Genomic DNA, 25960 nt, shown 5'->3' with positions numbered 1-25960 from the left:
TTGGTTTTGTACTGAAAGCAATTGCACTTTGGGTGTCGAAGCATTTTTTCACGAAACCAATGCTTGGGAATTCTAAAATGGAAACACGTAGCGTCATGCTTTGTCGAATTCTTCAAATGGGTCGAAATTTTGAGGTAGGCTTTGCTTGTGAGTTATGTTGCTTGGTCTATACCAATCAAGGCTTTTGGGCCCCAAATTTGATATGGGCACCCGTAATGTTGAGTAAACTCCGAGTTGCACATTTTAAATTTCGTCCGGAGAAGTTTTTGGGAGACTTGTCTGATGAAGAAAGCCAAATCTCATGTACGTGACTTGGGTGGCAGCAGATTAGAAGACTACACTTCTTAGATGTTATTTTTTTTCTCAGGCCCACGTCAAATTCACTACACGTTTTTTCAAACTCGGCTGAAGCGGTGCCATGTTCCCTTCAATGACATGTTTTGACTCCTTCAGTTAGTAGTGAGTAGCAGCAAGCTCTAGACTTCATGATCTTTACTCTAAAGATGACTTCTTTTTATTCTTAGAGTAAACATATCATCCAACCAAGTAAAGAGCAATTTGGAGTCTTGGTCTGGGAGTGTGCTTTCTCGTTCTTTTTATTTGTAGAACAATAACATAACGCCCACCACCTGTTCGATGAAAGGCAAAGACAATCTCTGTAGCATTTTTTTTTCTGCTACATTTTGGCAGAGGTAGTCTTGACAAGCTTTGTCTCATTGACTTTTGCTTATTCCTTTCTTGATTCCACGAACAAGGATTAATTGAACCCAGCCTTATATTCTTCTTTAATGGCTTGAGGCATCATATTTCAAGAGTCCAAAACCTCTTGACAACAAGCCAATATCGATTTGTCTTATGCATAAGTCTACACATTGTCTGCAGCACCACCACCACAAGGAGCTAAGAAACGCTTTTATCTTTAATTATCTTTTAGCAAATAGAAGCTTTTGTCATTTGTCAATTGCTTCTGGTTTCACCCTTTGCCGCAACACACTGATTGAACAAAACTCATGCCTTCATATTTTAGTTTTACCCATTTGTCTCATTCACCTTGATTAGACTTTCATGTTTAAGCTGGAAAGCCACCGCCAAACTTCTTTTCTTTAGCTTTTCTATGGCGGCAAGTTCAAGCCTTTGACTTTGTTGTCTTGTGCATGTATTAATTAGGGTTAAATACTGCTTACTCCCTATACTTATAGGGTTTCATCGTTTCAGTCCCTGACCTTCGAATGTCACTTAAAAAGTCCTTGAACTCCCAATTTCCTCCCAATTGGTTCATGCGGTCAAACATCTATCAAAAACTCCGTTATCTTTCCCTAAAAAGTCCATTATACCCTCATTTACTTAAAAATAAATAAAAATAAAAATATTTCTCTTCCTCTCTTTTTTTATTTTATTTTTTTCTTTTTCCCTCTTCTTCATCTTCCGGCTCTCTCGCCTCCTTCTGTTCATCTCCTCATCAAGATGGTTCCAATCCACAGACATTCAAGAGGTGAAATGCAAAAAAGAAATAAAAGAGAGAGAAAAAATAAATTAAAAAAAAAAAACAAAGTAAGTGAGGGCATAATAGACATTTTCAGCAACTTTAACAGAAAATTTTGACAGCAGGGACCAATTGGGAGGAAATTGAGAGTTTAGGAACTTTTTAGGTGAAATTCGAAGGTCAGGGACTGAAACGATGAAACCCTATAAGTATAGGGAGTAAACAATATTTAATCCTATTAATTATATCTCCATGTGTGGTCTACAATACCATGATCGTAAAGTAAGCAAACAAAAGCTTTAATCTTTCATCATATTATTTAGTAGGGAAAAATACACCAACAGTGTCCGGACACTCTGAGGACTGTCAAAATGATACCTGAACTTACAAAGTTATCAATGTGATACATGGACTCATTTTTTCGTATCAACGTCATACCTATGACCAAGTTCTGTCACAGAACAGTTAAATTTTGCACGTGCCACGCACGTGAGTCACTTAATGAAGACAAAAAGACCGATTTACCCTCAAAAGTTTTTTTTTCTTTCTTTATTTTTTTATTTCTTTCTTTCTTCTTCTTCTTTTTTGGTTTCTTCTTCGGAGTTCTTCCCCTGATTTGAATCTTCAAGATTAAGATTCAAATCATCTCAGTAGCGGGCCATTCCGGCTACGTCATGGCCTTGAAGAACACCGGCGCCGCCTTAAGCGATTACTACCACGGTGAATCACAGCAGCCAAATCTTGAACTCCGACCCCACCACCACCACTCTCGTTCTCTCCAATGCCTGAATACACAAAGACACAAACTGACAGCAGCTACATATAGATTACACCAGAAATTCACACTTAGATGTGCAAAATTATTAAATTAATCAATCCCAATTGAATTTGCAGGATGACACATTTTTGTATATAGGTGTTTATCACCTTATCTCTCAGCATCTGTCTTTCTTTAGGAGTCCAATAAGCTATCATGTCTAACACATTCTGCAGGGAAACCTCATCATACAGTAAACCCACCTGAAATTTTAAAGCAAAAACAATCAGTACCTATGTTGCTAGAGTTTGATAGTTAATCATGAGCAACTCGAGTTCAGTAGTTTTGATTCAAAATGATATGTCTATTTGTTTCATCTTTGTATCTGTATCAGCAAAAAAAAACGTTGAAAGCAAGTGAAATTCATAAGAGTCATTTATTACCCAAAATGCAGGCAAAGCACATAACCGCCTCCAAGGCCCTCCATCAGCAGCCTGACCTGAATTAATGGGAAGTCCAACATTGCAAATATAAACTAATAGTCAATAGATCATAACGTGATATACTGATGATGATGATTATTGATGGTACCTCTGGATATAGAGTTCCCAAATGATTCTCCCAATCATTCAGGTCTGTAATTCACCCGGAAGGCAGTGAAGCTTTCCTGCCATATTCACCCGGAAGGCAGCCACCACCACTCTCGTTCTCTCCTCCGACCCCCTTGTATACACCATTGATCAGAAACTCAGACCCCGCCATCCCTCCACTCTCAAATCACAGCTCCAATCCCACCCCGCCATCCTCTCCGTCGTTCCCGACATGCAACACCACCTCCACACCATCCGCACCTGCAACTTCATCGGTCTAGCCAACAACTTTGGCCTCTGGCCCAACTTCGACACCGGAAAATAAAGTTTTCAATTTCCCAAACACCAGCCCAATTCAATTTCAAAGAAACCCAATTTGATTTTCACAAAACATAATGGAAAAGATAGCCACGGATTTAAGGACAGTGTGGTCAACTTGAATGCAAGCTCTCGATCAGAGGCAATTGTAGGCCAGAGAATTGAAAGTGAAGTCGGAGGCCGACGATGCCGACGGAGGTCTGGAAAACGAGGATGCAGGGGGTTAGGCTGCCCATTGCTGAAGAGGACGAGGGTGAAGAAGAAGAGGACCATGAGGAAGAAAAAGGGTTTCGCCGGAGATCAAGAAAGGAAATGGGCTCGATGGGCGCGGCGGTGGTGTTGGTTGAACTGATCGACTGTGTGGTCTGGGGTTGGTTGCGGTGGTGTTGGCGAGGAGAGAAGGAAAGTGAGAGGAGAGAGAGAGAGAAGAAATAAGAAATTTCTTCTGGTTTTTTATTTTTTTAATAAAAATATGTAATAAGACAATTTTACCCTTGAAAAAGTGACTCACGTGCGTGACACGTGCAAACTTTAACGGTTCCGTGACGGAACTTGGTCGTAGGTATGACGTTGATACGAAAAAATGAGTCCAGGTATCACATTGATAACTTTGTAAGTTCAGGTATCATTTTGACAGTCCTCAGAGTGTCCGGACAATATTGGTGCATTTTTCCCTATTTAGTAAGACAAAGGCTTTTGTTCGTCGTCCATTAAGCGTCCTCAGTTTCTTTACTCTCTGTTTCATCTTTGCAGCGACACTTCTTGTTGTTCTTGACAACTTTAATTTTTTTTTTTTTTAATTCATTTGTTGCACTTTGTTTAGAATCATGCATATGAGGTTAGACCAAATTTGGAGCCAAGCATCTTTGACGCGTTGCTAAAAACTTGAGAGAGTAAGAATCATGCTACTGGAACTCAAGAGAGAAAGCAAGAACGCAGCTGGAATTTTAAGAGAACAAGGACTGCATCACTGGTATTTGGAGGGCCATTTGAGAGAAAGCAAGAACGCCGCTGGGATTTGACCCATTTGAGAGCTGCTACGATATGGGAAGGCCTGGCTAGGATTTGAAAGCGCAAGGCCTACACTGGAGGCGCCGCTCCGATATGTTCATCGGGACACTGCCTGGCATGGTCATTGGGACGCTGTCCGGCATGGTTCATCGGGACGCTGCCCGGCATGTTCATCGGAGACGCTGCTCCGGCATGTTGTCTTTGACATCATTGACACCCGGAGGTGCCGTTGTGGGGAGGGTCTGCAATAGAAAAGAAATGGTGCTGGAGAGCTATGGAATGAGGTCTGAACCTTTTGTCTTCCAAGTTCCTTTGCTGATTTCTCCTTCTGCTTTTCCACCGCTGCTGTGCTCCGTTGTGTCCTCCCCTGTTTTCTTTTCATGTAGCACTTATATAATGTACTGGTGATGAGTTTGACTTTTAATCAACTTGGAGGGTTTTGGAATTCCACTCAAATTGAAGTAGTTTGGGAACTTGTGTTCCAAGAACCCGTGAAGGCTACAACTCTTATCTTTGCAATTGCATTTTTATCTAGACTCTTGACAAAGCTAGGAGTCTTAACACATTTTTTGTAAAACCCAATATAGGCCAGCTTGATGACTCTAAGCTTTTTCTTTTGCTTAGAGTTCCAACAGTCCTGATCACCTGGTCAGCAACTGACCATGGAATTTTTGTTCACTCACCGTCCGATTTAAATCGGACGGTTCACAACTCTCTTCTCCTCTCTCATCACTTACCTGTGAACCGTCCGATTGAAATCGGACGGTGAGTGAGCAAAAATTCCATGGTCAGCAGCTGACCATTGGAACGGGATCAAGAGTTCCAATAGCTATCAATGTCGTCCATTCTTTCTTTTCTTTTTCTTTTAAATTAGAGGCTTTTAATTTTAAATAAAGCACTCACATTTTCCTGCGGTGGACGAGCCTCGTTGTAATTGGGCACGTGAATTTTTTCCGTTTCAACAGTTGGTGTAGGTGATGTGGATTCCTCTTATTCGTTCAAGATCATCTTCCCTTGAGTGTTGAGTGTGTACGGTTTAAACTTCAAATGAGAAGAAGGTCTTCTATGCTTGAGTTTTGGAGGATTCTTTAAATGTTCAAGTCATGCTTGGATCTCTTGTGCACTAGGGATCTTAGAAGGCTCGGACATTCATAAGTTCCTAAAGAAATCGAAAATTAAACTAAGTCAGTAAACTATACAATAAACGAAATACAAGTTAATATTTATACAAGTATAAGGTAAAGTTTGTCACACAAGAAACACAACTATATTTGTATAAGTATAAAAAGCATATGACGCCATGTATAAGTGTACAATGAAAATTGTACAAGTATAGGGTGTATGTATAAAACGTGTTTTTATATTTTTTTTTAGGGTGTAAAGTGTGAAATCAAGCAACTTATAAGAATTCAAATTCAACCACAAGTCTTCATCAAGGTTTAGAATTTTCCGCCAAAGGGTTCTAGTATTAACATCAGACGCCTTTCTCAATCTTTTGGTAACTCTTTTCACATATGGCCAGGTAGTAGAGGAATGATTTTGGTGGAGCTCAGCTCACTTGTTTAGCAGGGGATGAGACCCTTTGCACACTTCTCATATCCAATCAACCTAGACACCATGTGATACTAAGCTGCGCCTACTTGAAAGAAAAAGGAGGGGGAAGCCAACGTTAATAAGAGAATCCTTCACCTATTCCGTTATAATTTCAAACTCATAATTCAACTCAAACTCCCACAAATCACAATCAAACACAAATTACAAAAAATATTTATATTCAATTCACAATTTCCAACGCCATTTACAAGAAATAAACAAGAATTTAATCCCCGGCGACGACGCCAAAAATTGACCTATAAAAAAGTTAGTGCTCAATTTAAAACCCTATCAATGTAGTAAGAATAAGCAGGGATTGTTCTCAACCGGGGATTAGGAACTTATTAATTCCTGCAAAATAAAACGTTAGACATAACAAAACAAAGATTATATACACTATTTATGAAAATTACAATGATTGGTGGTTTTTGGATTTTAATTCTAAATTAACAACTAATTAATTATATACATGTGACGCATCAAAACACAGAATCAAGTAGATTTATATAAATGGAACGAAAATAGATTGAGTTAACTACTATTAACACGTTGGCAAGGTTTCAAAGTATCAATCACAAATCAAAACATGTTATAGCAAGGAATCGATCAAGAACAAAGATGAACGCATACAAAGTCCTTTTTACTTCCCTTGATTAAATTAACTAGATGAACGCACCATAGTTAACCCTATTAAGCATGCAATTGCTAATGGCAGATAATCACTAACAAGAACACAATCAACGCATTAAGCACAATGGAAGTTTGATCAATTCAAGCCAAGAACACAAGTTATAACGCTAATCAAGCATGCAAGACTTATTTTTAATTTACCTAAGGAATTATAGGTTCTCTACTTTAATTATTAAGACCTAGAACGCTAGCAATCTTAATATGGATTCGATTACATGCTCATCAATCTAAGTATGCATCCAAAGATCAATTAACACATAAATGATGGGATTGAAGCACAAAATTAACAAACATGCTTATAAACACTTTGAAATCGCAATTAACAACCTTGAAAACCTAAAACCTAAAACATGCTTCATAGTATTCGAAAACTACATATCTAAAATCAACACTTCATCCTAATATGAAATCGCAAATCATCAAACAATAACAAGAGTCGAGATCGAAATTGATTTAGGATTTGAAATCGAAATTGTTTTACAAAGCAAAACCGAAAACAAAATAAGGTGTTCATGGTTACACTCTTGAATTCTTCAAGGACGCAAGAAGTTTCAAAGGTGGTGGAATGGATGAGGATCATGGCAAGAATGCTTGACTGGAGATGGAGATGCTTCACGGTCTTGAACTTTGAAGATTGATGAAGTTGCTGAAACTATGAGAGGAGAAGGGGACGAGTGTGTGTGTTTTTATTCTGAATTATGTGGTGTGTTTTACGTCTTCACAAAGCCTCCCTATATATAGTGCACGGCTACCTTAGGTATCAATGTTGAAATCTACTTCAATGATGTCATTCAACCAATCAAAATATTTCTTGAGAAGTAGAGAACAATCTTGAATCTTCATGAATATCTTCTTTGCCAAAATTACTATGTATCTTCCCTCAAAATGGTCTTCATTCAACTCTATATATGCAATCAGAAAATCTAAATCAATATTTATTCTTTTTATTTTTTTTTCCATAATTCACACAAAGTAGATATTCTCCAAAACTCTCCCTTTTTGATGCATTGCTAAAATGCTCTAGATATATCCTTTTATTTTGCATGGCAACAAGCAATATTTATGGGACGCAAACTCCTCTTGACGTCAATGATCATTCTAGAAACTCATGTGCAAGTCACGTGGTTCAATCTTTGGGACAGACTTCTCAACTTGGACAATTTCGAAGCCCATCTTTAAATGTGAAGCCATTCTTGGTCTTCTAGAACATTCTTGAACAATCTTGAGTCATCTTGAAGCCACATCATCTCCTAGCCTTCCCAGGTATCCTAGTTTCATCAGGACTCCTAATGCAAATAGGTTTCCCGGTCCAATTGGGACTCTGTCATTTCTCATTTCTGATCATCATTTCCACGAGCTCACTCCTAGTTGACTTAGGATTCCTACTTCAGCTGGGATTCCTTTTCCTAGTAGGATTGGGAAAACTTCATTTCTCTATTTCTTGTTATTTCTGCGCTTGTAACTCCTTGCCTTCCATTTATAGATTCAAAAATGCCTAAAAACGAAAACTAAGTAAAATGTAGAGAGTATAACATTAGGTTTTTTTTCAAACACACGCACACGCACGCACCCTACTAAGAGAAGAAAAAAAGAAAAAAATTGAAAGCCACTATTGCTAACCCTCTAAACACACGCACCCTACTATTCACGCATTAAACATGAATAATAATGTTCACTTGGCAGTAATTAAGAAGGAACCCTCCTTTCAAGAAAGGGGAAAAAAAAAAACAAAAAAATGAGGACGAGGAGGAGGAACCTTCGGATATAAAATCTATTGGTCAAATGATGGTTGTTGGTAAGTTGTTGAAAATTACTTAGCAGGCCCAATGATTGAATCGGCCCATTTCGTAATTCCCTTAAAACTTAGCGAGAGAGAGAGAGAGACGCAAATGGCCTCGAGGGTTTTGGTTGGCATTCGTAAGCTGCTTGCTGGAACTTCAATCCCAACCTCCCAATCATCTTACAGACCTCTACACTTTAGCCGTCGATGGCCGAGATTCTAGAGCCCAGGATTTGAGGCGCCTCGCCTCATTGATTCCATTGCAACCCATTTACAGACATTCAGGGGATTTGACATTCGATAAAATTCGAGGTAATATTCTCAGTTCAGATTATGGGCTGTTATTGTTATTTTCTGGACTGCTCTAGTCCACGGAAATTTACTACCTTTCCCATCCCTAAAATTACTTACTTGTAGTTGTTTGATGAAATGATAAAACATGATCTGCTTTTGACTACATTGTTTTGATTCTTTGGATAGATACATCTTTGCAAGCAGTCTGCTGCTTCTATGGCACGAGTGACTCTAGTAAGTAATCATAACTTTACATGCATGATATTATAAACCTTGTTTATATCTGCTTCTCTTCTTCTGCAGCGATAGGTACGCACCTCCAATCATTCAAAGGCTGGTGGACCAATTCCCTTCTTTAAAAGCATTTCATTTTGTCATTGAAGACAATGATGAGGTATGGCATTGTAATCTCATCTTTTGTTACTTTGGATCATTGTTGGAACTTGGAACCCATTCGTTGTAAATTTTCAGTAACACATCTTAAGATTAAGTTGAAAACAACGAGTCTTAAGAATAGTCAATTACGTATTCTTTTTTTTTTTTTTTAATTGTTTTTATCTTCTACTTTTTCCTTGGAGCCAGAAAAGTGTACTGTCTGATTCACTGATTTGTAGTATTATAATGACAATTTAGGGATCGAGAGTAAATGTTCAGAACAGTTCATTAAATTTGTGTTAAACTTCCTTCTGTCTTTGATTTGAAACTAGTACTTAGGTATAAGTTGGAGTATCAGGGAACCCAATGTTTTGTTTAGATATGTTCCAGGGTAGGGATAACTTATGGGTAAAACTGTGTGTTATGAATGAGATAACTCAGTGAAGATAACTTATTGGTTTAGTTGATAAAACTGTGTTATGAATAAGATAACTCGGTGTAGTTGGTAAATGTACTCTTCATTAGTGCTTCAGTTGCTATCTCCCACATTGCCTGCTTGCAGAAGAGTTATGATATTCTTTCTTTTCAATATTTAACAATATTTTTGCTCTCTCTGTAGGATTTATCTGATGATTTCACAATGACAGTGTTGAACATTTCAAGTCTGGTAAAAGACTTTTTTTCTTTTTTCTTTTTTGGATGCAATGTCATAACCAAGTGCTCTTTTTGCTTAATCTTTGGTTTTATGATACAATAAAAATTTTACCTGTATAAAAGGCCATTACGTGCCTCCTTGTGGTCCTTCCCAGTACCTCCTTTTTTAAAAAAAAAAAAAAAAAAATTTTTACCTGTATATTGCACCAATTTTAATTCAGAAAAGCTAACCTACCTATACTTAACGGGTGAACTGAAAACTAGCTTGTTCAAGCTGAGTATATTTTAGCTTTTGCTTTCGTCTGGAAAATAGAAGATTTGTTTAATTTTTGCGTGCATGTTTTCTTTGCAGCCAATGTTTCATTTCTATCAAAATGGGGAAAAGGTAGAGGAGCTAGCTGGTGATTTTATCAGGCGCTTCAAGACAGTTCTTGAAACACTTTACAAGTAATGAAATTCTTGGTTACTTTACATTTGCGTCCTATTTTTAGTTGGTACCCTTGCAGGCATCGACTCTTATCCAAACTTTTGGATGCTAACTGATGTGGCACGTAAAAATGGCGGCTTGTTATAAATGAAATGTTGTCGCATCATTTAAGAGTCCAAAAGTTGTATAGTTAGGAACATAATTATATGTACTCATTTTTTTTCCAAAGGTTGTATGGTTAATTTCCTATGTACTTTTTTTTAATTTTTTTTTTTGTTCTTTAAATTCCTTCTTATATATGGACTAATTGTATAAGGGTCTAGGACCCCTATAGTTAATAAGAAGGGCTAAATACTGTTTAGTACCCTGTGGTATGGGTTCAACATCAATTCAGTCCCTCGACTTTCAATTTCATCTAAAACACCCCCACACTATCATTTTCTCATCCAATAGGTCCATCCGTTATGATCCGTCAATTTCAGCCATTTAGCTGCTGACGTGGTGATCCAACTCAACACAAGTGGGGCCCACATAGAGGCGAATTTCCCAAACTGACCCTGACTGAACAGGGATTAACTATCGTTTATGGTTGACTATAATAAAAAAAATAACAAACTTATTAATTTAATACTTTTATTATTATTATTTTTTTTTTAAATAAAATACCAAATTTTGCGGTTCTCTCCCTCCCTCTCACCCACCATCACCACTGCCACTACCACCGCCGCCACCCAGTCCCCAACCTAACCGGCTGACTCAATTGGAGTCAGCACTGAGAGCATCACCTTGAACTGGTACTTTGGAAACGACAAGTCGATGTTGCTACCCAACTGTATTTTCCGGTCCGGCGACCGGCGATTCTCCTCTTCAACAAGCGCAGAACTGGTCCAAAAATTTCAAACTTCAAACCCAACCCCATTTCCCTCAATCCTTTCCATGGCCTACTCGGCCATCGTCGTCGAGATCTTCCTCCATCGACCACTACCCGCCGCGACGCCTCCTACAGACGAAAGCAGAGGTACCTGAGTCTCCTCTACTCCAATTTCCTTAGCCTCTACAATCGCAACTACGTCCACCGCCATGATCGGTCTCGACGCCGTCGCCTTTCTCTTCAGCGTTGTCCGCCGCCTGATCTACGACATCGTCAACGTGCTGGAGAGCATTAGACTACTAACAGCAATTTGACCAAACCAACGAGCATGGGAAGTGAAGAAATTAAACAAAACCAAAGACAGAACAAAAGAGCCTTGATCCAGATACACAAAGAATACCAAATTGCAGAACATCATCAACTGGACCCGATCTTTCAATCTTTGATTATGGCGGTTCCTTCCCATTCTCCATCATGAACTGTATCAATCTCACCCAACCATACCCAATCACCCATCATTGACCCATTCTCGACTCAATTTCTCGGCCTTTGTTCATAGTCTGGGTATTGCCTCTCAATTCTTGATTCAATTTCTCATTTTATCTGTTCGTGTTGTTTGGTTTCAGTTCAATATCGCGAATCCTGGGCTGGGAGATTTGAATCTAATAGAAGCTCCGAATCACATAAAGTACGGCATCCCTCTCACGTCGGAAAGAAGCTCAAGAAACGAAGGAGGACAATGACGACCCAAGACAGATTCACCATCCCAGATCTGGGATTTTTTTTTTTTTTTTTTCTACACTAAGAACTCATGCTAAAGCTCAAAACAAAAGAGAGAAAAAAGAAATAGAATCAGAAATTAAGCAAGAAAAACAAAGTCAATATTATCATGATGTGAACAATTATTATTTCTTTTTGTTATTGTAATTCAATTTGTTTTAATTCAAGACATCTTTTAGGACAGGGTCAGTTTGGGAAATTCGCCTCCATGTGGGCCCCACCTGTGCTGAGTTGGATCGCCACGTCAGCAGCTAAACTGCTGAAATTGACGGAATCATAACGAATGGACCTATTGGACGAGAAATGATAGTGTGGGGGTGTTTTAGATGAAATTGAAAATTGAGGGACTGAATTGATGTTGGACCCATACCACAGGATACTAAACAGTATTTAGCCCTAATACTGATCCTTATCGTATATTTCGCATTTTGTAGCCCTCAAAAAGTTGGCACAAAAGCCCAGGAAAATGTGATGCGTGAAGGCATTGTTGGAGGAAGGAACAAGGAGGAACAAATGATTGGCCTGGTGGACCAATAGTTCGGCTTCAGCCTGGTTGCGAATTGTGGTGATCTGCAACTATGTTGTGTGAGATTAAATTGACCAGAAATAGGCTCTTAAGGTGAATGATTTGGTCCTCAAGCTTGTATTAAAAAGTGAAATGGACCCTGCATGACGTTGTAGGTATTATGTTTTAAACTCTTTGGTTTTGGATCTAAATATAGTTACCTTGTGTTTGTATTGCATGATGGTTGTATGCTTTGTTTTTGGATTTTTTCATCTGTTTAAAACTTTAAATATCCAGCTTCTTTCAATTGGTCCTCACCTAGTGAAAGGCTTCATCTTCTTCAAATAGATATAGGATTCTTCATCTTTACTGGGCAAAGAGAGAGGACTGCGTCCTTGCTCTTTCTCAAATAATATGTTCCATTGCTAGCAGCAAATGCTGTGGGATCCGGGTTATTCAGGTTGAGTGTGCTGTTCACTGGCTCACTTGGCTGGTCAGTTGAAATTTGGTGAGGTTAAAAAAAAGAAAAACTGCAAAATGGCCAACACATGTGGCATTATGTCTCATTCAAGACTTGGCCGGCTTTTACCTATTGGAGTCGTCCTCGTTCCATAATTACAGTCTCTATTTGGTGTTATCTCTGTGCTGTAATAGGAATATGTGAAATTAAGTTGGGGTGTAATAATAAATATGTGAACTGAAGTAGTTTATGTCTACGTAATTTCTGCTCCACTAATGAAACTGTCGTTTCCGCTTAAAAGAAAAAGGCAAAAACTGTTGCACGTCATATAACGAGATAAACTACTAAGCATACGCAGGACAAAAGAATCAACGTGAACAAAGAATTTCCACCAACATTCAGAACTCATTTGTCAATGCTTATATAATAGCCCTTCTATTGAAGGCCATTGATACATGAATCATTCAAAATACCCAGTAGTAAATAACCAAGACAATGAACCTGAATATACATCTGGGAGCTAAATTAATCACACGGGGGAGTGTTAATATATGATATGGTGCTTCATACTTGTATGAACATGCCTCCCGCGTCACCTCTCATCTGCAAGAAGCAACTAATTTCCAGTGCATCAGAATTCAGCACAGAGAGCCATGATACAGAAGAACCCGGTTCATTAATTTACAAACTGATGATTGCCCCCACTCTGTGTCTGTTTGGAAATCATTGCGGCATCCCTCACTTTCCTCCCTCGCTGCCCTCTAACTCCTTTGCTATCCTTATCTTTCACAGGTTGTAATTCTTGAGTAGTTTTTCTCCCAGTTCCAGATGAACTTATTGCAGGTTGAGTGCTACTACCATATGAGAAGATTCAACAATAGGGTTTAGTAACTATCTCATGTGATTCAAATATGTATTGGATAATACAAGACCACATTCACAAACACATAAAGGTTTGCATATGTAAAGTAAGTAGATAAGGAATTACTTGTATAGTTTCTCAAGAATCTTTTCCAAGTCTCTGCCATACTGATAAAATTCAAATCTCTCACAGGCTAGCTCATCTACCTTTTGCCCATTTTTAAAGAAATGGAATATCGGCTGCAAAAGATGCACACAAATTGATTTCAATAATTTGCAATGAAAGACGGGGTAAAATATATTAACTCAGGCATTGACAAACTCCTTGGGTCTTCTTTCACCTGGGCCAACTACAGCGGTTAGCTTTGCTAAACTATTAATTATGGTTTTTCAAGGAAACAACAGAATATATTAATCAGCATATGTTTAAAAAACACCCCAATTTTATATTGTATTCTGAAAACAAAGGTAAAACACATATGAGTATTTGGCAAGGGGAGCTAAGTATTGACATTACATCATTACAAAATAAAAGGATAAACTCATTTACCGCATTGACAATAGAGGAAATATTTAGACTTTTCAGTGTTGTTTCGTAGTCGTCTTCCTACATATAGAATAACATTGTTACGTCAGCTACTTTCAGGCATAACAAGAAAATTATGCTATAATTGTTTTATAAGATTTAAGATGATGAATTAATTATATGAACACGCGACTTAGACATAGCAAATGGAAATGAAATCTTAATCAGGTATACCAATAAGTTCATGTTTTACCCAGAACTGAACAAGAGCACATACAACAAGACAGGCATAGGAAAAACCATACACGTCTATCAAACAAATGAAGACTATGAACTGCAACTGCATATAAAAGCATGCGTCTCAGAGATTTATTTAAGCTCAATTATAAGCATCAAGCGGAATTTAAGACGATACAATATTTATTTGCATAGAGTTTAAGATGCAACTGCAAGGATCAATTCTCTGACTTTTCCTCCATGGTAAATTGATGTTTTTAGCATCTTCTTCGATTTCTATTTGTAAATTGTGTTCTCTCTTTTTTTTTTTTTTTTAATTTGAAAGACACAATTTTATAAACAAATAAGATACATACACAGGAGAAAAGCAGCAGATTTTTGTAAAAGTATAGCGATCCCAAACTAGGCCCAAGACTTTTAACTAAATTTCAGAACCAACAACACTTGAGTTCTTTTTTACTTTACACTTGACATGGGATCTAATCCACCATAAAATTAAACGGTTCCAAGAAAAAATGATCCAACTTAACGGAAGACTAGAATATAACACCACACCTTAGGATCAAGGAGGAACTCGTAGATTGCTACATGTGGGAATCGCTCACTCAAATCCTCGTGAAGAAACTCATATACAATGGTACTGGCTGCAGAAGAAGAGTACACAAAGAATAAATCGAGAAAGAAGAAATAAACAGCTTGAATGATGAAAGTAAATTAGAACTTACTGAACTCAGAATAGGTAGCGAAGTACAAAACTGCTGGCACAGATTCATCTAGTCCAATCAATTAAAAAAAAAAAACAACATTAGAAAATGCATGAAGGTAAACAAGGTCATGAAGAAGAAAATTAAGGGATTCACAACGAGTGGGGTAGGACTGTAGGAAAGGGATTGGCATTTCCATCCCCAACCCGTCAAGTAGGCAGGTCCATGATACTTAATTTTGTACAATATTTTCTTTCTAGTTTAAGAATTGTCACCATAAAAGCATCAATATAGTGGAAATTTCTCCCATCTTCTTTAACAATTGATATACACAGCTAACATACCAAAAACTACCAAAGCACCACTATGAGGAACAGACAGACCCGGTTGGTGGCTGGATAAAGCACGAATGTCCAATCTCAGGTTTGGTCATTAGAGTTGTCTCAGACTGGATTAACTGTAATCCCGCCCACCAAAAAGTTATTACTGGTGAAAACAAGTTATCTCATTCACAACTTTATGTGTTCCAACAAAATTTAATTAGTGTATGATTACAGTTTGATTACCGACCAACTCAAGCCCTCAACCCCAACTTACAACCTCTGGTGTTGACTGTTGGTCATCTTCATTCGCTGACAGCAGAGAGTTATCTCACCTACAGGTTAGTGTTCTTGTCCCTAGTGATTTTCGTAGTTCATTGATATTTCTTTATAAGATTACCTTCAAGTCAAAATTGATGTAAATGAAAACACAAACACAGCAACTAAGTGTGGAACTGACACTTAGAACTAGGTAAGGCTACTCCAAACACCGTTGGAGCCTAGATTTCTAAGAGAAATCAGAAAAAGCCTTAAAGTATTTTAAAATGGGAATACTTTGAATAACGCTTCAGAACTGAATTCATACAGGTCTGGGCTAAACCCCCTCTTAAAATACTACCAGACATTCCCTAGACTTTTCTAGACATTCCCTGCACATTCCCTCTTAAAGATTCCTAATTTCCAGATTACATTAAATGCTAAGACGGCTGTCAGACAACTACCCACTCTCTAAACGACATTTAATAAAGACATTAAAGCAAACAGACAACTACCAAGAACTACATTGTGTCAAAAATGCATTACACGACAGTCTTTTCCAAAACGATTTTTGTTTTTCTTTCTTTTTCGGGTTAAATTATAGATCCATAGGAGTAATACAAGTAACTGTCAATCTACCGAAACCAGTTATATCATCTAAAACGCAGCGTTGAGAACTAGTCATTTTTTGCTTGGCCAAACAGTCAGCAATCATGCAGCCAGTCCAACCAGTAAGGAAATGTTTGCAGCTAGCAGTTACAGGACCCAAAGGATGATGATAGTTAACTCCGTCATTGATAAAATTGATTAAAATGGCGGAAGATTCAATGGTAATCTGATCAACCCAGTCAGCAGCCATCTTGAGCCCAAGCGTCCAGGTTTCAGCATCTGACACTTGCCCAGTTCCCAGATTTGACATGAAGCGCTTCAGCCAAGCTCAACTACTACCATACAAAACACCACCAGCACCATTAGTACCAGTTGATTGAATTCTAGCTCCATCAATATTGATCTTAATCCATCCAGGAGATTTTACCCAAGTGAAGAATCAAGTCTAGTGTTTTATTTTTATTTTTTTGCGCAACTTCAGCCTTATGCCACTCAAAAACAGCTACCATGATTGTATTCAGAAGATTGTGAAGTAACATAAATCCAATACCAAAAATGGAATTAATACTCCACTTCCAGTCTTTATTCATAACTGAAAGGCATTCCTAAATGAAAACTTCCTAAAGGAGCGAGACCCCAGCCAGATAGATTTATCAAGACCACTGCGGTAAGACCAGCACATGTACACAGAACCAAAGGCTTACGCAAATCCTAACCCTCATGAAAGAAATCACTGGCTTATGCAAGCCAACGTTTTACGAAGAAGACAAATCGACCCATGGAAACTACGGCTAGGACAGCTATACAAGAATGGGGCAAAGTCATTCTACCTGCAACAAATAAGGTAATGCTCTTCCAAGAGTCAATTATCTCTATTGTTGATCTCGAGTCATTTTTATCTCCATCTTCTATCACCTCACTTGATATCATGAAAATTCACAGAAGAGTAGTAATTCTACCTACTTTCTCTCTTAATGTAAACAATTAATCTAGTAGAACTATTGTAAAGCAAAAACGAAATAGCATTATTTGACCAATCCAACATCATAATAGCATGCACATTCTATACTACCAAAATAAAAACTAGTCCCCGTTACATCAAAGACAAGCACAGCCTTGTATTGAAGTTATTCCCTCCAAAACCCTCTACGCTAGTCTAAGACACGCGATAAATACACCACCACAGACCATGTTAATAACACCACAGGGATCAAAATGAATACTAAAATTTGAAAGTTAAAACAGTAAATTCCTGTAAACTTTTGAACATACATGTATAATATATTTTTCATTTGTAAATGAGGGGGTGGGGGTTGACCTGGCGAGGAACAGATTGGTGGAGAAAAGCATGCCTAAAGCGAATATTACCTTGAATTCTGTTAACAGCCAAATTATATTCCTCCTTTGATAGAATGAGCTCACAGCTTGCAAAACCTGAAACTATATATATAAAATATAAACAATTTTTTTTTTTTGGAAAGGAAATATAAACAAATTTAGGAACACTGAAGTCAGTGGTAACAACAAAAACAAATTCATAGAAGAAAGTTGCAATAACTTGATCAATTTGGACCAAGGCATCCAAATTCTCTCCTTTTTCTTTTCAATCCTGCATTTTACTATTATGACTGCTACCATTCATTATCTAAATTCAGAGAAAGTTACAATAATTGGATCAATTTGGACCAAGGCATTCAATTTCTCTACCTTTTCTTTTCCATCCTGCATTTTACTATTATGATTGCTACCATTCATTATCTAAATTCAGAGATCTACTACAGCAAAACAGAGAATCCAGAGGTCACTTAGTCATCCAAATGTATTAACAAATGAATGGTTTTTGCTACAGTTATATTCTCATCACGATCGGTCTTTTGTTTGATATGGTTGGATGACTAGACGATTTCTTCATTGATTATTTTCTACAGAGGTGATCTCTAAATGACATTTAGAAAATAACAGGGAACAATGGAAAAGATGAATGCAAATTAGATGGCTTGTCCAAATTTATTTTGACTATATTATTGTCAAATAGAAAAAGGATACCTGAGAATGAGAAGAGGCACCAGTGTTGCAGAAATGAAAGTTAGGAAGTAGAAGCAATTGCCAGTGGTGAGGTAGGAATTTGAAATTGGGGTTAGAGTTTGGATGGAATTATATGATGATCAAATAAATAAACTCATTTTCTTGTGTTGCGGTTGCCAAATCTCAACCAGGCATCTTCACCACCAACAATTGCTTCTACTTCCAAACCCTTCTCCACTTCCTTTTATGCACTGGCTCCTCTTCCCACCCTCCAACAACTATATTACTATTTTCACCTTTTTTAGGACGTTCTACATCACTTCCTTCAGTAGTTCTCTTGTTCTTCCTGCTAGATGAACTCTTTGTAGGTTGAAAGCTAGAAGATGAGAAAAGTCAACAATATAATGTAATTCCCTATATCGTACAGAAACACCCAAAAAAAAAATTAAATTAAAAAAAAAAAAGCAAAAAAAGATATTGAGAAATACTTATAGAGTTGTTCAACAATCCTTTTCAAGCATTCGACATAAGCCTCAGCATCCGTTCTGAGCCTCTTAAGACCTACCTTATTTACCTTTTTTCCATTCTTAAAAAAATGGAAGCTTGGCTGCAAAAGATGAGCATATTAGCAAAGGTTAAAATATAATCACTTGGCTTGAAATAAATGCTTAGCACACTTTGCCCCAGGCCAAGTATAGCTTGATTTAGCTTTCTAAACTCTCTTTTCTTTTCTTTTTCTTTTTTTGCCCTGAAGAGAAACAATTTTTATCCATTACAAAGAGTGATACCACTTTTATCCAACAAAAAAGTGATTCAATCAAAGTGGACAAGTCCACAACAAGGAAAAAGGAAGAAGAACTATAGCTTTTCTAACGATTACTTATGATAAGACTAGACTTAAAGAGAGCTGACACCACTACCCATATGTTGTTCTGCACTCCGTACTATTTTCTTTTCTTCCGAATAAATTTGTAGCTTCAATCACCAACATTGGCCTCACTCATTAAATGTTCAGCTACAAGCCTAAAACTTGTAAAAGGGCCCACAATAGTTCCAAACTATAAACAACTAGTTAAGAACTTATCCAGATAACAAGGACTCGCAATACTCATTTTAAGTTTAAAAGAAACTGTTGATTAATAACCATCCAACGTTCATGTATTGGCCGAACATAAAAAGAAAAATATAGGTAATAAGAGCTAGAGAAGAAAATCACGATGTCTATATCATTGATAGAGAAGATAATCATCTATCTTTTTAGAAAAGACGAATTGGCGATTAGAGATTCACTGTTCTTCTATTACTTCAATAGTGAACATCTCTTCTCTTCTTCTTCTTAATTGTTAAGTTTTAAATTTGAATTTGATTCTTTTAACCTTTCAAATCCCAGCTAGAATTTTCTTAATTTAGTTTTTGTGTGCTCATCGTTGCTACAATGATTAGGAAGGAAGTGGTTGTGGGTTCCTGTGGGGTGAAGGACTTTTTTGAGAACTTGAGAGTATGGTGGGATTCTGTTTAAGCTGGAATTGAGTTCTGCAATTATGAGGATGAGTGATTAGTTTGTTCTCAGAAATAAGCAGACTTATGGAATAAATGCAAATACATTGATTGAAGGCTCCAGGTTGGTAGAGAAAGAGTGGAGGTCTCTCATATTCAATTCACTGACGATACAATTTCTTTCCTGTCAGATTGGAAGGAGGGTAGTTCAATTTATTAGAGCTGCTCAATCTTTTTGCTCTATTTGAGGTTCAAAAATTAGAAAGGAAAATGGATTAATGCGGCTGCAGACAAAGTTGTTAGACTAGCGGAGTCTTGGGTTACAACATAGGTAGATTAATAGTTCTGGGAAGTTCTGCTGCAAATCTTAAAGCAACTTCTTGTCCAATAAAGGAAATCTCCCTTATTTCAATCATGCTCCTCAAATTTGGAGATCGTCAGTTCCTCCCTAAGTGAGATATTTGATCTGGTTGGAAGGGTGAATACTTGTGATCCTTGTTCAAAGAAGATAACCTTCACTTGTTTTTTGCCCCATTGTGCATCTTATGTAAATTGGGGTGGAAAGTGCGGATTATGTGTTTCTACATTGCTCTTATTCCCTAAATTTGTCCAGGAGCTTTTTAGGGAGGTCATAGCTTGCAGGGTAGTTCCTAAGGACTGTTTTCAGCCTTTGCGTTTTATGGACAAGAATGCAACAGAAGAATTTTGACTCTTATGATGAGCTAGGGATGGAAAAGTGATAGTTGGGTTACTTGACCATGGATCAATAACAACATTTGATCACTAGAATTTGTTTCAAGCTAAACAGGATTAAAAGAATTAGAAAGATACGGAAAATAAATGAAAAAGTTTTGCTGTAAGATTGCTTACTAGATAGCACTGCACCCTCTCACTAAACATTTCTACATCATTAGACTCATCATAACTGAACTCCATAAAGAAATCCCTATAAAGACTCATCATAAGTTCATAACTGAACTCTATAATTGCTTACTGATATAGTTAAAAGAAAAGAAGTTGCTGCAATTGATAATTGGGCACGTGGATGAGGACAGAAGCAGTCTTGGCAATTTGAATGACAAAATTTGTATAGAAAAATAAAATATAAAAAAACAGGAAAGAGAAAAAAAAAATTCAGAACTACTTTTGGAAAGTGACAATAACAGGCCCCTCTGCTAAAAAGTACAACCAAATTTTTCAAGTGCACTCCGAAAACAAAAGATAGTAATCAGATCAGTAGAGCTAAGTATGAAATCTGCATCCAGAGAAAATAAAAGGTTCGTATCATTTACCGTATAGGAAATACCAAGAGATTTCAGGGTGCTTTTATAGTTGTCGGCCTGCACATGTAATATCATATATCAAAGAAAGTATAATGACAAAAAATTATTAGATGAACAAGCAATTAAGGAATACTTTAATGCAAATGCAGGTTACTTGACCATGGATCAATAACAACATTTGACGACTGGAATTTGCTGTAAGCTCAACAGAATTAAGGGAATTAGAAAGATACGTAAAAATAATATATATGAAGGATTTTTGCTGTAAGATTGCTTACAAGATAGCACTGCACATTTGAACTAAACCATTTTACGTCATTAAACTCATCATAACTGGACTATATAAAGAAATCTTTAACTCTCATGGAAGGCTAAACTCTATTCACCAAAATATTTCTTTTATCCTCACAAGATTAACCACAATTTTGCTTTGTTAGAATTCTTAACAAAGATTCCCATGTGTCATGATACAAGATGCAATTGTCATAATGCAACTGTGACTGCAGCAATTCCTCTATGATCGAATCAACTTTCACAACTTATTCTTCTCTTTTTCCAAACTTATGCATTGCTACTTTGTCTATCATGATATCCAAATATCAGGTTCCGTTATTCTTCAATCATCCATCTCCAAGCCCAAAGCAGTGTAAAGTTTGGTTTTAATATTTGCAAGGGACAGAGCAATATTAAATATTGATTTTATAAAGATGAAATTTATTATCATTACCCATCATAACCTTCAGTAACCTCAGATGGCGGGCACTAAACACTATACACCTGTGGTGTAAAGAACTTCACATATTTTATTGTGTTAATAACTTCTGCGCTACCCACTTTTCCGTTGAAAGAAGCTTTCAAGTTCCCTTATACCCTACCTATCACTAGGTTCAAGATGGTATAAATTCCGTATAAATAGTTCATAGACAAATTATTGGATGAAACTATTTCCCCATCATCTACCTTCATAATTATAATCAAACAGCCTAACATTCTTTCTGCAAAGAGGGAGGGGGAAAAAAAACAGTGCAACTACATTGCCACATAGGAAGTGAAAATTCCAAAACCATTATCCCCAAGATACCATTTCAAATATTGAATAAATAAAGCACTGTATTAATCTTAATACCTGTAACTCGAATCATGAAAAAAAATAAAAAAAAATTGAAAACACCTTACTCTTAAGAAGAGATTCAAGAGTTTGCTATAAAACTAAAATTGTTCCCAAGAGAAGAGTAGATTACAGCGACCCACCTTAGCATCAAGAACGAATTCAGATATTGCTACATTTGGGAATCGGTGATTCATTTTCCTAAGGTGTCTAGCTACATCAAAACACACTGCAAAAGAAAGTACACCAAAAATAAGTTAGAACAGACACAGCTTATTGCAAACGGCTTGACTGATGAAAGTAAATTCATCGCAACTTACAGGGCTCAGAGTATGTAGTGACGCAGAAAATTGCTGGCAACGATTGATCTATACCAATGAATTAAAAAAATTAAGAGCTGCAAGAAATTAAATAATGATAACAGAGTAAAATAGAGCATAATAATTACAAGTGAATTTAGGGATGCAGGGTCCTGCTATTTTTTTTTTTGAATTTTGTCCTTAAACCAGTTATCACCAGAGGATGCTAGTTCTCCGATCATATTGTAGCAATTGATATAACCCAAAGTGCAGATACCACATTGGTATAGGATTGTGAGCTGACCAAACCAAGAAATTGGACAGTCTCACATTTGGTCATTAAAGTGGGTTCTCATACTGGATTAAACATAACCCAGCCCACCTAGGGCATGTTTGTCTCATGGGACTACCATGCCTGACCTTAATTTCTATAAGAGTCCTGGACTTCTCTAGCCTGGCTTATGCTAAACTAATACCTGATCCATGTTTGGTGCTCCGTAGGACTAAGGACTACAACAGAAGAACAAACTGTTAATAAGAAAGAACAACACAGGAAAGAACACCAGGAGAATGATTGGTGGAGTAGAAAAAGAACAAAGAACCAACTGATCGATTAAGGATTAACCAAGCCTTGATGAACTATCCAAAAAACATAGAGACAAATCTCAACTTATCTGAAATTTTTGAAAACAAAACATATGGACACTAGTTTGGCATGGCAACCAATCCCCCAATCTCTCTCTGCTCTCCCAGACTTTATCGCGTAACATTACAACCAATTTGAACAATTTGCCAAACAACAGACCAAATCTCAAATACCAAAAGCAAAAATCAAAATCAAACTCAAATTCATAAATATGTCTTCTTTGTTGCTTCAATGGTTCTGTATTCCGACTCAGGCATTACTCAATAGACCTTGATGTGCTCAATTTGGGTCAGACCTTGATGCTGCGACTCAGGCATTACTCAATAGAGGTGCAAGGCTTAAAGAAGTACCGAAACAACAACAATATGCACCACTTCCAATTGAAAAAACAAATTTTAGTCAGGGAGAAGTCTTTCTCATCCAGCATCAATGACAAGGCCAAAACCAAGATTGGTTACGAAACCTTTACTAATTCAGACAAGGCCAAAACCTGCTACCATGCACAATAAGTTTAAGGCAACCAGTGTGGAGGAAGGGCCAATCTAAATGAACCAATGTGTCTGTGATGAAACCATGTTAGCTTCAAGCCAATCCTAGCATATTTATTGATAGCAGATGGAGGCAAATTAGGAGTTTCAAACTAGCCTCAAAGAGAGTGATACATTTCGACTTGTAAACCAAAATAAAAAGCAGTCGACCAATGAATAGCTTGAACACTACAAGTATTGGAGCCTAAATTAATCCACTGGGCTGAGGGAAAAGACTAGAGAAAGCAGGTATTGTAGCCAGCCAATAGCAGCCCATAACCTAATAAGAGTAATCGTACAACCTTTTTAATAGGTGATCAAAAGTTTTAATCATGTAAAGGTCTGTCTTCAACTAAAAGGAATCAGATCACTGCCATAAGACCCAGAATGTACACACACACACATATATATATATTTCTTAGAAGCAAAGGGACTGGTAAGAAGTTGCTGTAACAGCTACTGTATAGTAAATTTACTAGTTTGTGGCTGGACTTTATCATCTTACTAAATATCATCATGGAAATAAAAATATCTCATCAAACCAAAAATTTAATGTCAAGCCAAGCGCAGCCATCTAACTCTAATCTAATTCAGATATAAAAAAAACCTAAGAGAGAGACCATGTGTATTACCTTGAACTCTTTTAACTTCCAAATCATAATCTTCCTTTATCGCGAAGGCTTTAACGAGTAGGTTTGGGGATGGTGATGAGTGGAGAAGGCGGTGTTGCAGAAAATGATAATGATGCTTTCGGGCGGCAAAGAAATTGGACGTCGAAAGCTTACGATGGTGATGAATAAGAGCAACAAACAAACCCCTGGAATTCATCATCTCTTGTTTCGTCGGCCCCTAAAAAATGTTTTACGATTCAAAGTCTGTTTCCTATAAACTCGTAAATAACATTGGGCCTCTTGGGCTACTAGCACAAGGTTGATGATAGTTGGGCTTTTCCCGTAGGTTGTCTCTGTGTGCGTGTATCTGCATCTTGGTCGATTTGCTCTCTGGCTTGATGGGTTGCTTTCTTCTGATGGTGAGCTTTTCTGGGTTGGTTTTTTATGGGTCTATATTTGTTTCCCGGGAAAATGTTGAAAGTACTAGGATGGCCTAGAGGGGGGGTGAATAGGCAAACACGCTGGGATGTACGCACAAAACCTAAACTGATCTCAAGGATTGTAATAAGACTGCTATCCCAAGACAATGAAAAATAGAACAAGCAGGAATCAACGTGTTAAGCAAACACACATATATGAACCAAAAACCCAGAAGATGTTTGCGCAGTAAAAATCCTCAAGGTGAGGTAAACAACTGCGTGGCCTCAACTCTTGAAGGCCAAGTGCTCAAGCACACACTATAGGATAGTAGTCAAATTACAAAGTAGACTTACAACCTCTTGGATAACACTGGACGCGGTTACCTCTAGCTAAACTCATTCAAGCCGGTTGAACTACTTCACACCAATTTGCTCACTGCCTCTAGATGCACTTCACACGTATCAACTCGTCAATCTTCAATTCTTGAATATGCTTGACTCCTAACTGAACTCGTAGGACTTCCAAGACATACGAATGATATGGATGATGTATGAATGAATTCTTGACTCACTAATTCACTTAGACATGGAACAAATGAATTAATGATCAAGATACAGCTTTGCCTTATGAAACAAAAGAACTTTTCTATCGTGCAAAAGCTACACCCCATGAAACCTAATGCAAAACCTATATATGCAACGAGAGCCAACTCCCCCTAAAACCATTAGGGTATCATCAATTGTATTAAACAGTTTGACACCAATTAGGAAACAACCTTTCCAAAAAGATAGCATGATAAACAAGGAATATTTTATCATGAAAGATAAAAGATATATGCATAAATAACGCATCAAGGACTTAATGACTGACATAACCACTTGAAATAACCTTCCTTTGGAAAACAGAACACACAGACAACGTACCATGCATGGACTCAATATGGACTACTAACGGATTGATGCACAGCTGTCAATCCCAATACTTAGTTATGCAAAATGCAATGAATGAATCTTACCTGAAAACTTCCATACGAATCAGTAGGATCTTGTCATGTGTTTCATGCCTTGAACTTTAATTCCAATTATTAAGATCATTCTTCTCAAACACGCTCTTAAGCTAGAACTCTCTAGTTTTGTATAAAGGGAATGCCAACATACAAGTTTCAATAGTAACAATCTCCCCCTTTGGCATTCCTATACAAAACTATACTCTACTAATCCTAAAACCAACACAACCGTCTTCCAGCATATCTGACACTTCCATGTACCTGAAACACTGAACCAACATACCAAGTGAAAAGCAACTGAAAGTGCATTAATCAAAAGTTCAACGCAAACAACAGTCACAAGATCAACTTCTAACTAATAGTTCAGGAAAACAAAATCAGCTAGCACCAAGGAAACCAAAACAGAAAGTAAGCCCAAGCTAGCAAGGAAACACT

At 37.3% G+C, this 25960-nt stretch overlaps 1 protein-coding gene and 1 long non-coding RNA gene across 4 annotated transcripts; one reads left to right on the top strand and one right to left on the bottom strand.

Moving 5' to 3' along the window:
* The first annotated feature begins 8339 nt into the window (after window positions 1-8339).
* LOC112195158 lies at window positions 8340-10302 on the top strand. Its single transcript, XR_002934392.2, has 5 exons — window positions 8340-8534; window positions 8703-8750; window positions 8820-8910; window positions 9511-9558; window positions 9898-10302. It is a non-coding gene; the product is annotated as an uncharacterized LOC112195158 (long non-coding RNA).
* Window positions 10303-12956: 2654 nt separating this feature from the next.
* Window positions 12957-24673, bottom strand: LOC112193140. Of its 3 annotated transcripts, none has more exons than XM_024333181.2 (12): window positions 24121-24673; window positions 22337-22384; window positions 22160-22245; window positions 20918-20965; window positions 18617-18735; window positions 18425-18504; window positions 17472-17537; window positions 14938-14985; window positions 14768-14856; window positions 14000-14056; window positions 13577-13689; window positions 12957-13442 (listed from the first exon to the last, which is right to left on the bottom strand). In XM_024333181.2, the coding sequence occupies exons 1-12, from the start codon at window positions 24317-24319 to the stop codon at window positions 13265-13267; spliced, it is 1131 nt and encodes a 376-aa protein (XP_024188949.1). In that variant the 5' UTR covers window positions 24320-24673; the 3' UTR covers window positions 12957-13264. The 3 variants fall into 3 exon arrangements, with proteins under 3 accessions (XP_024188949.1, XP_024188947.1, XP_024188948.1); XM_024333179.2 differs by having other exon boundaries at window positions 17472-17543; window positions 24121-24672; XM_024333180.2 differs by having other exon boundaries at window positions 12957-13439; window positions 17472-17543; window positions 24121-24672.
* Between the last annotated feature and the right edge of the window lie 1287 nt (window positions 24674-25960).

This window comes from Rosa chinensis, chromosome 3 (assembly GCF_002994745.2).
Source record: "Rosa chinensis cultivar Old Blush chromosome 3, RchiOBHm-V2, whole genome shotgun sequence".
Taxonomy (NCBI): domain Eukaryota; kingdom Viridiplantae; phylum Streptophyta; class Magnoliopsida; order Rosales; family Rosaceae; genus Rosa; species Rosa chinensis.
This window is presented reverse-complemented; position numbering and strand designations above follow the sequence as displayed.

Bases quoted from the DNA above. Each gene is read 5' to 3' on its own strand.
- LOC112193140 (XM_024333179.2), bottom strand. From the start codon at position 24,319: ATGATGAATTCCAGGGGTTTGTTTGTTGCTCTTATTCATCACCATCGT. The intron at 22,246-22,336 runs GTAAGTTGCGAT...TTTCTTTTGCAG, and splicing joins CACTACATACTCTGAGCCCT to TGTGTTTTGATGTAGCTAGA. The intron at 13,690-13,999 runs GTAAATGAGTTT...CATCTTTTGCAG, and splicing joins TTTCCTCTATTGTCAATGCG to CCGATATTCCATTTCTTTAA.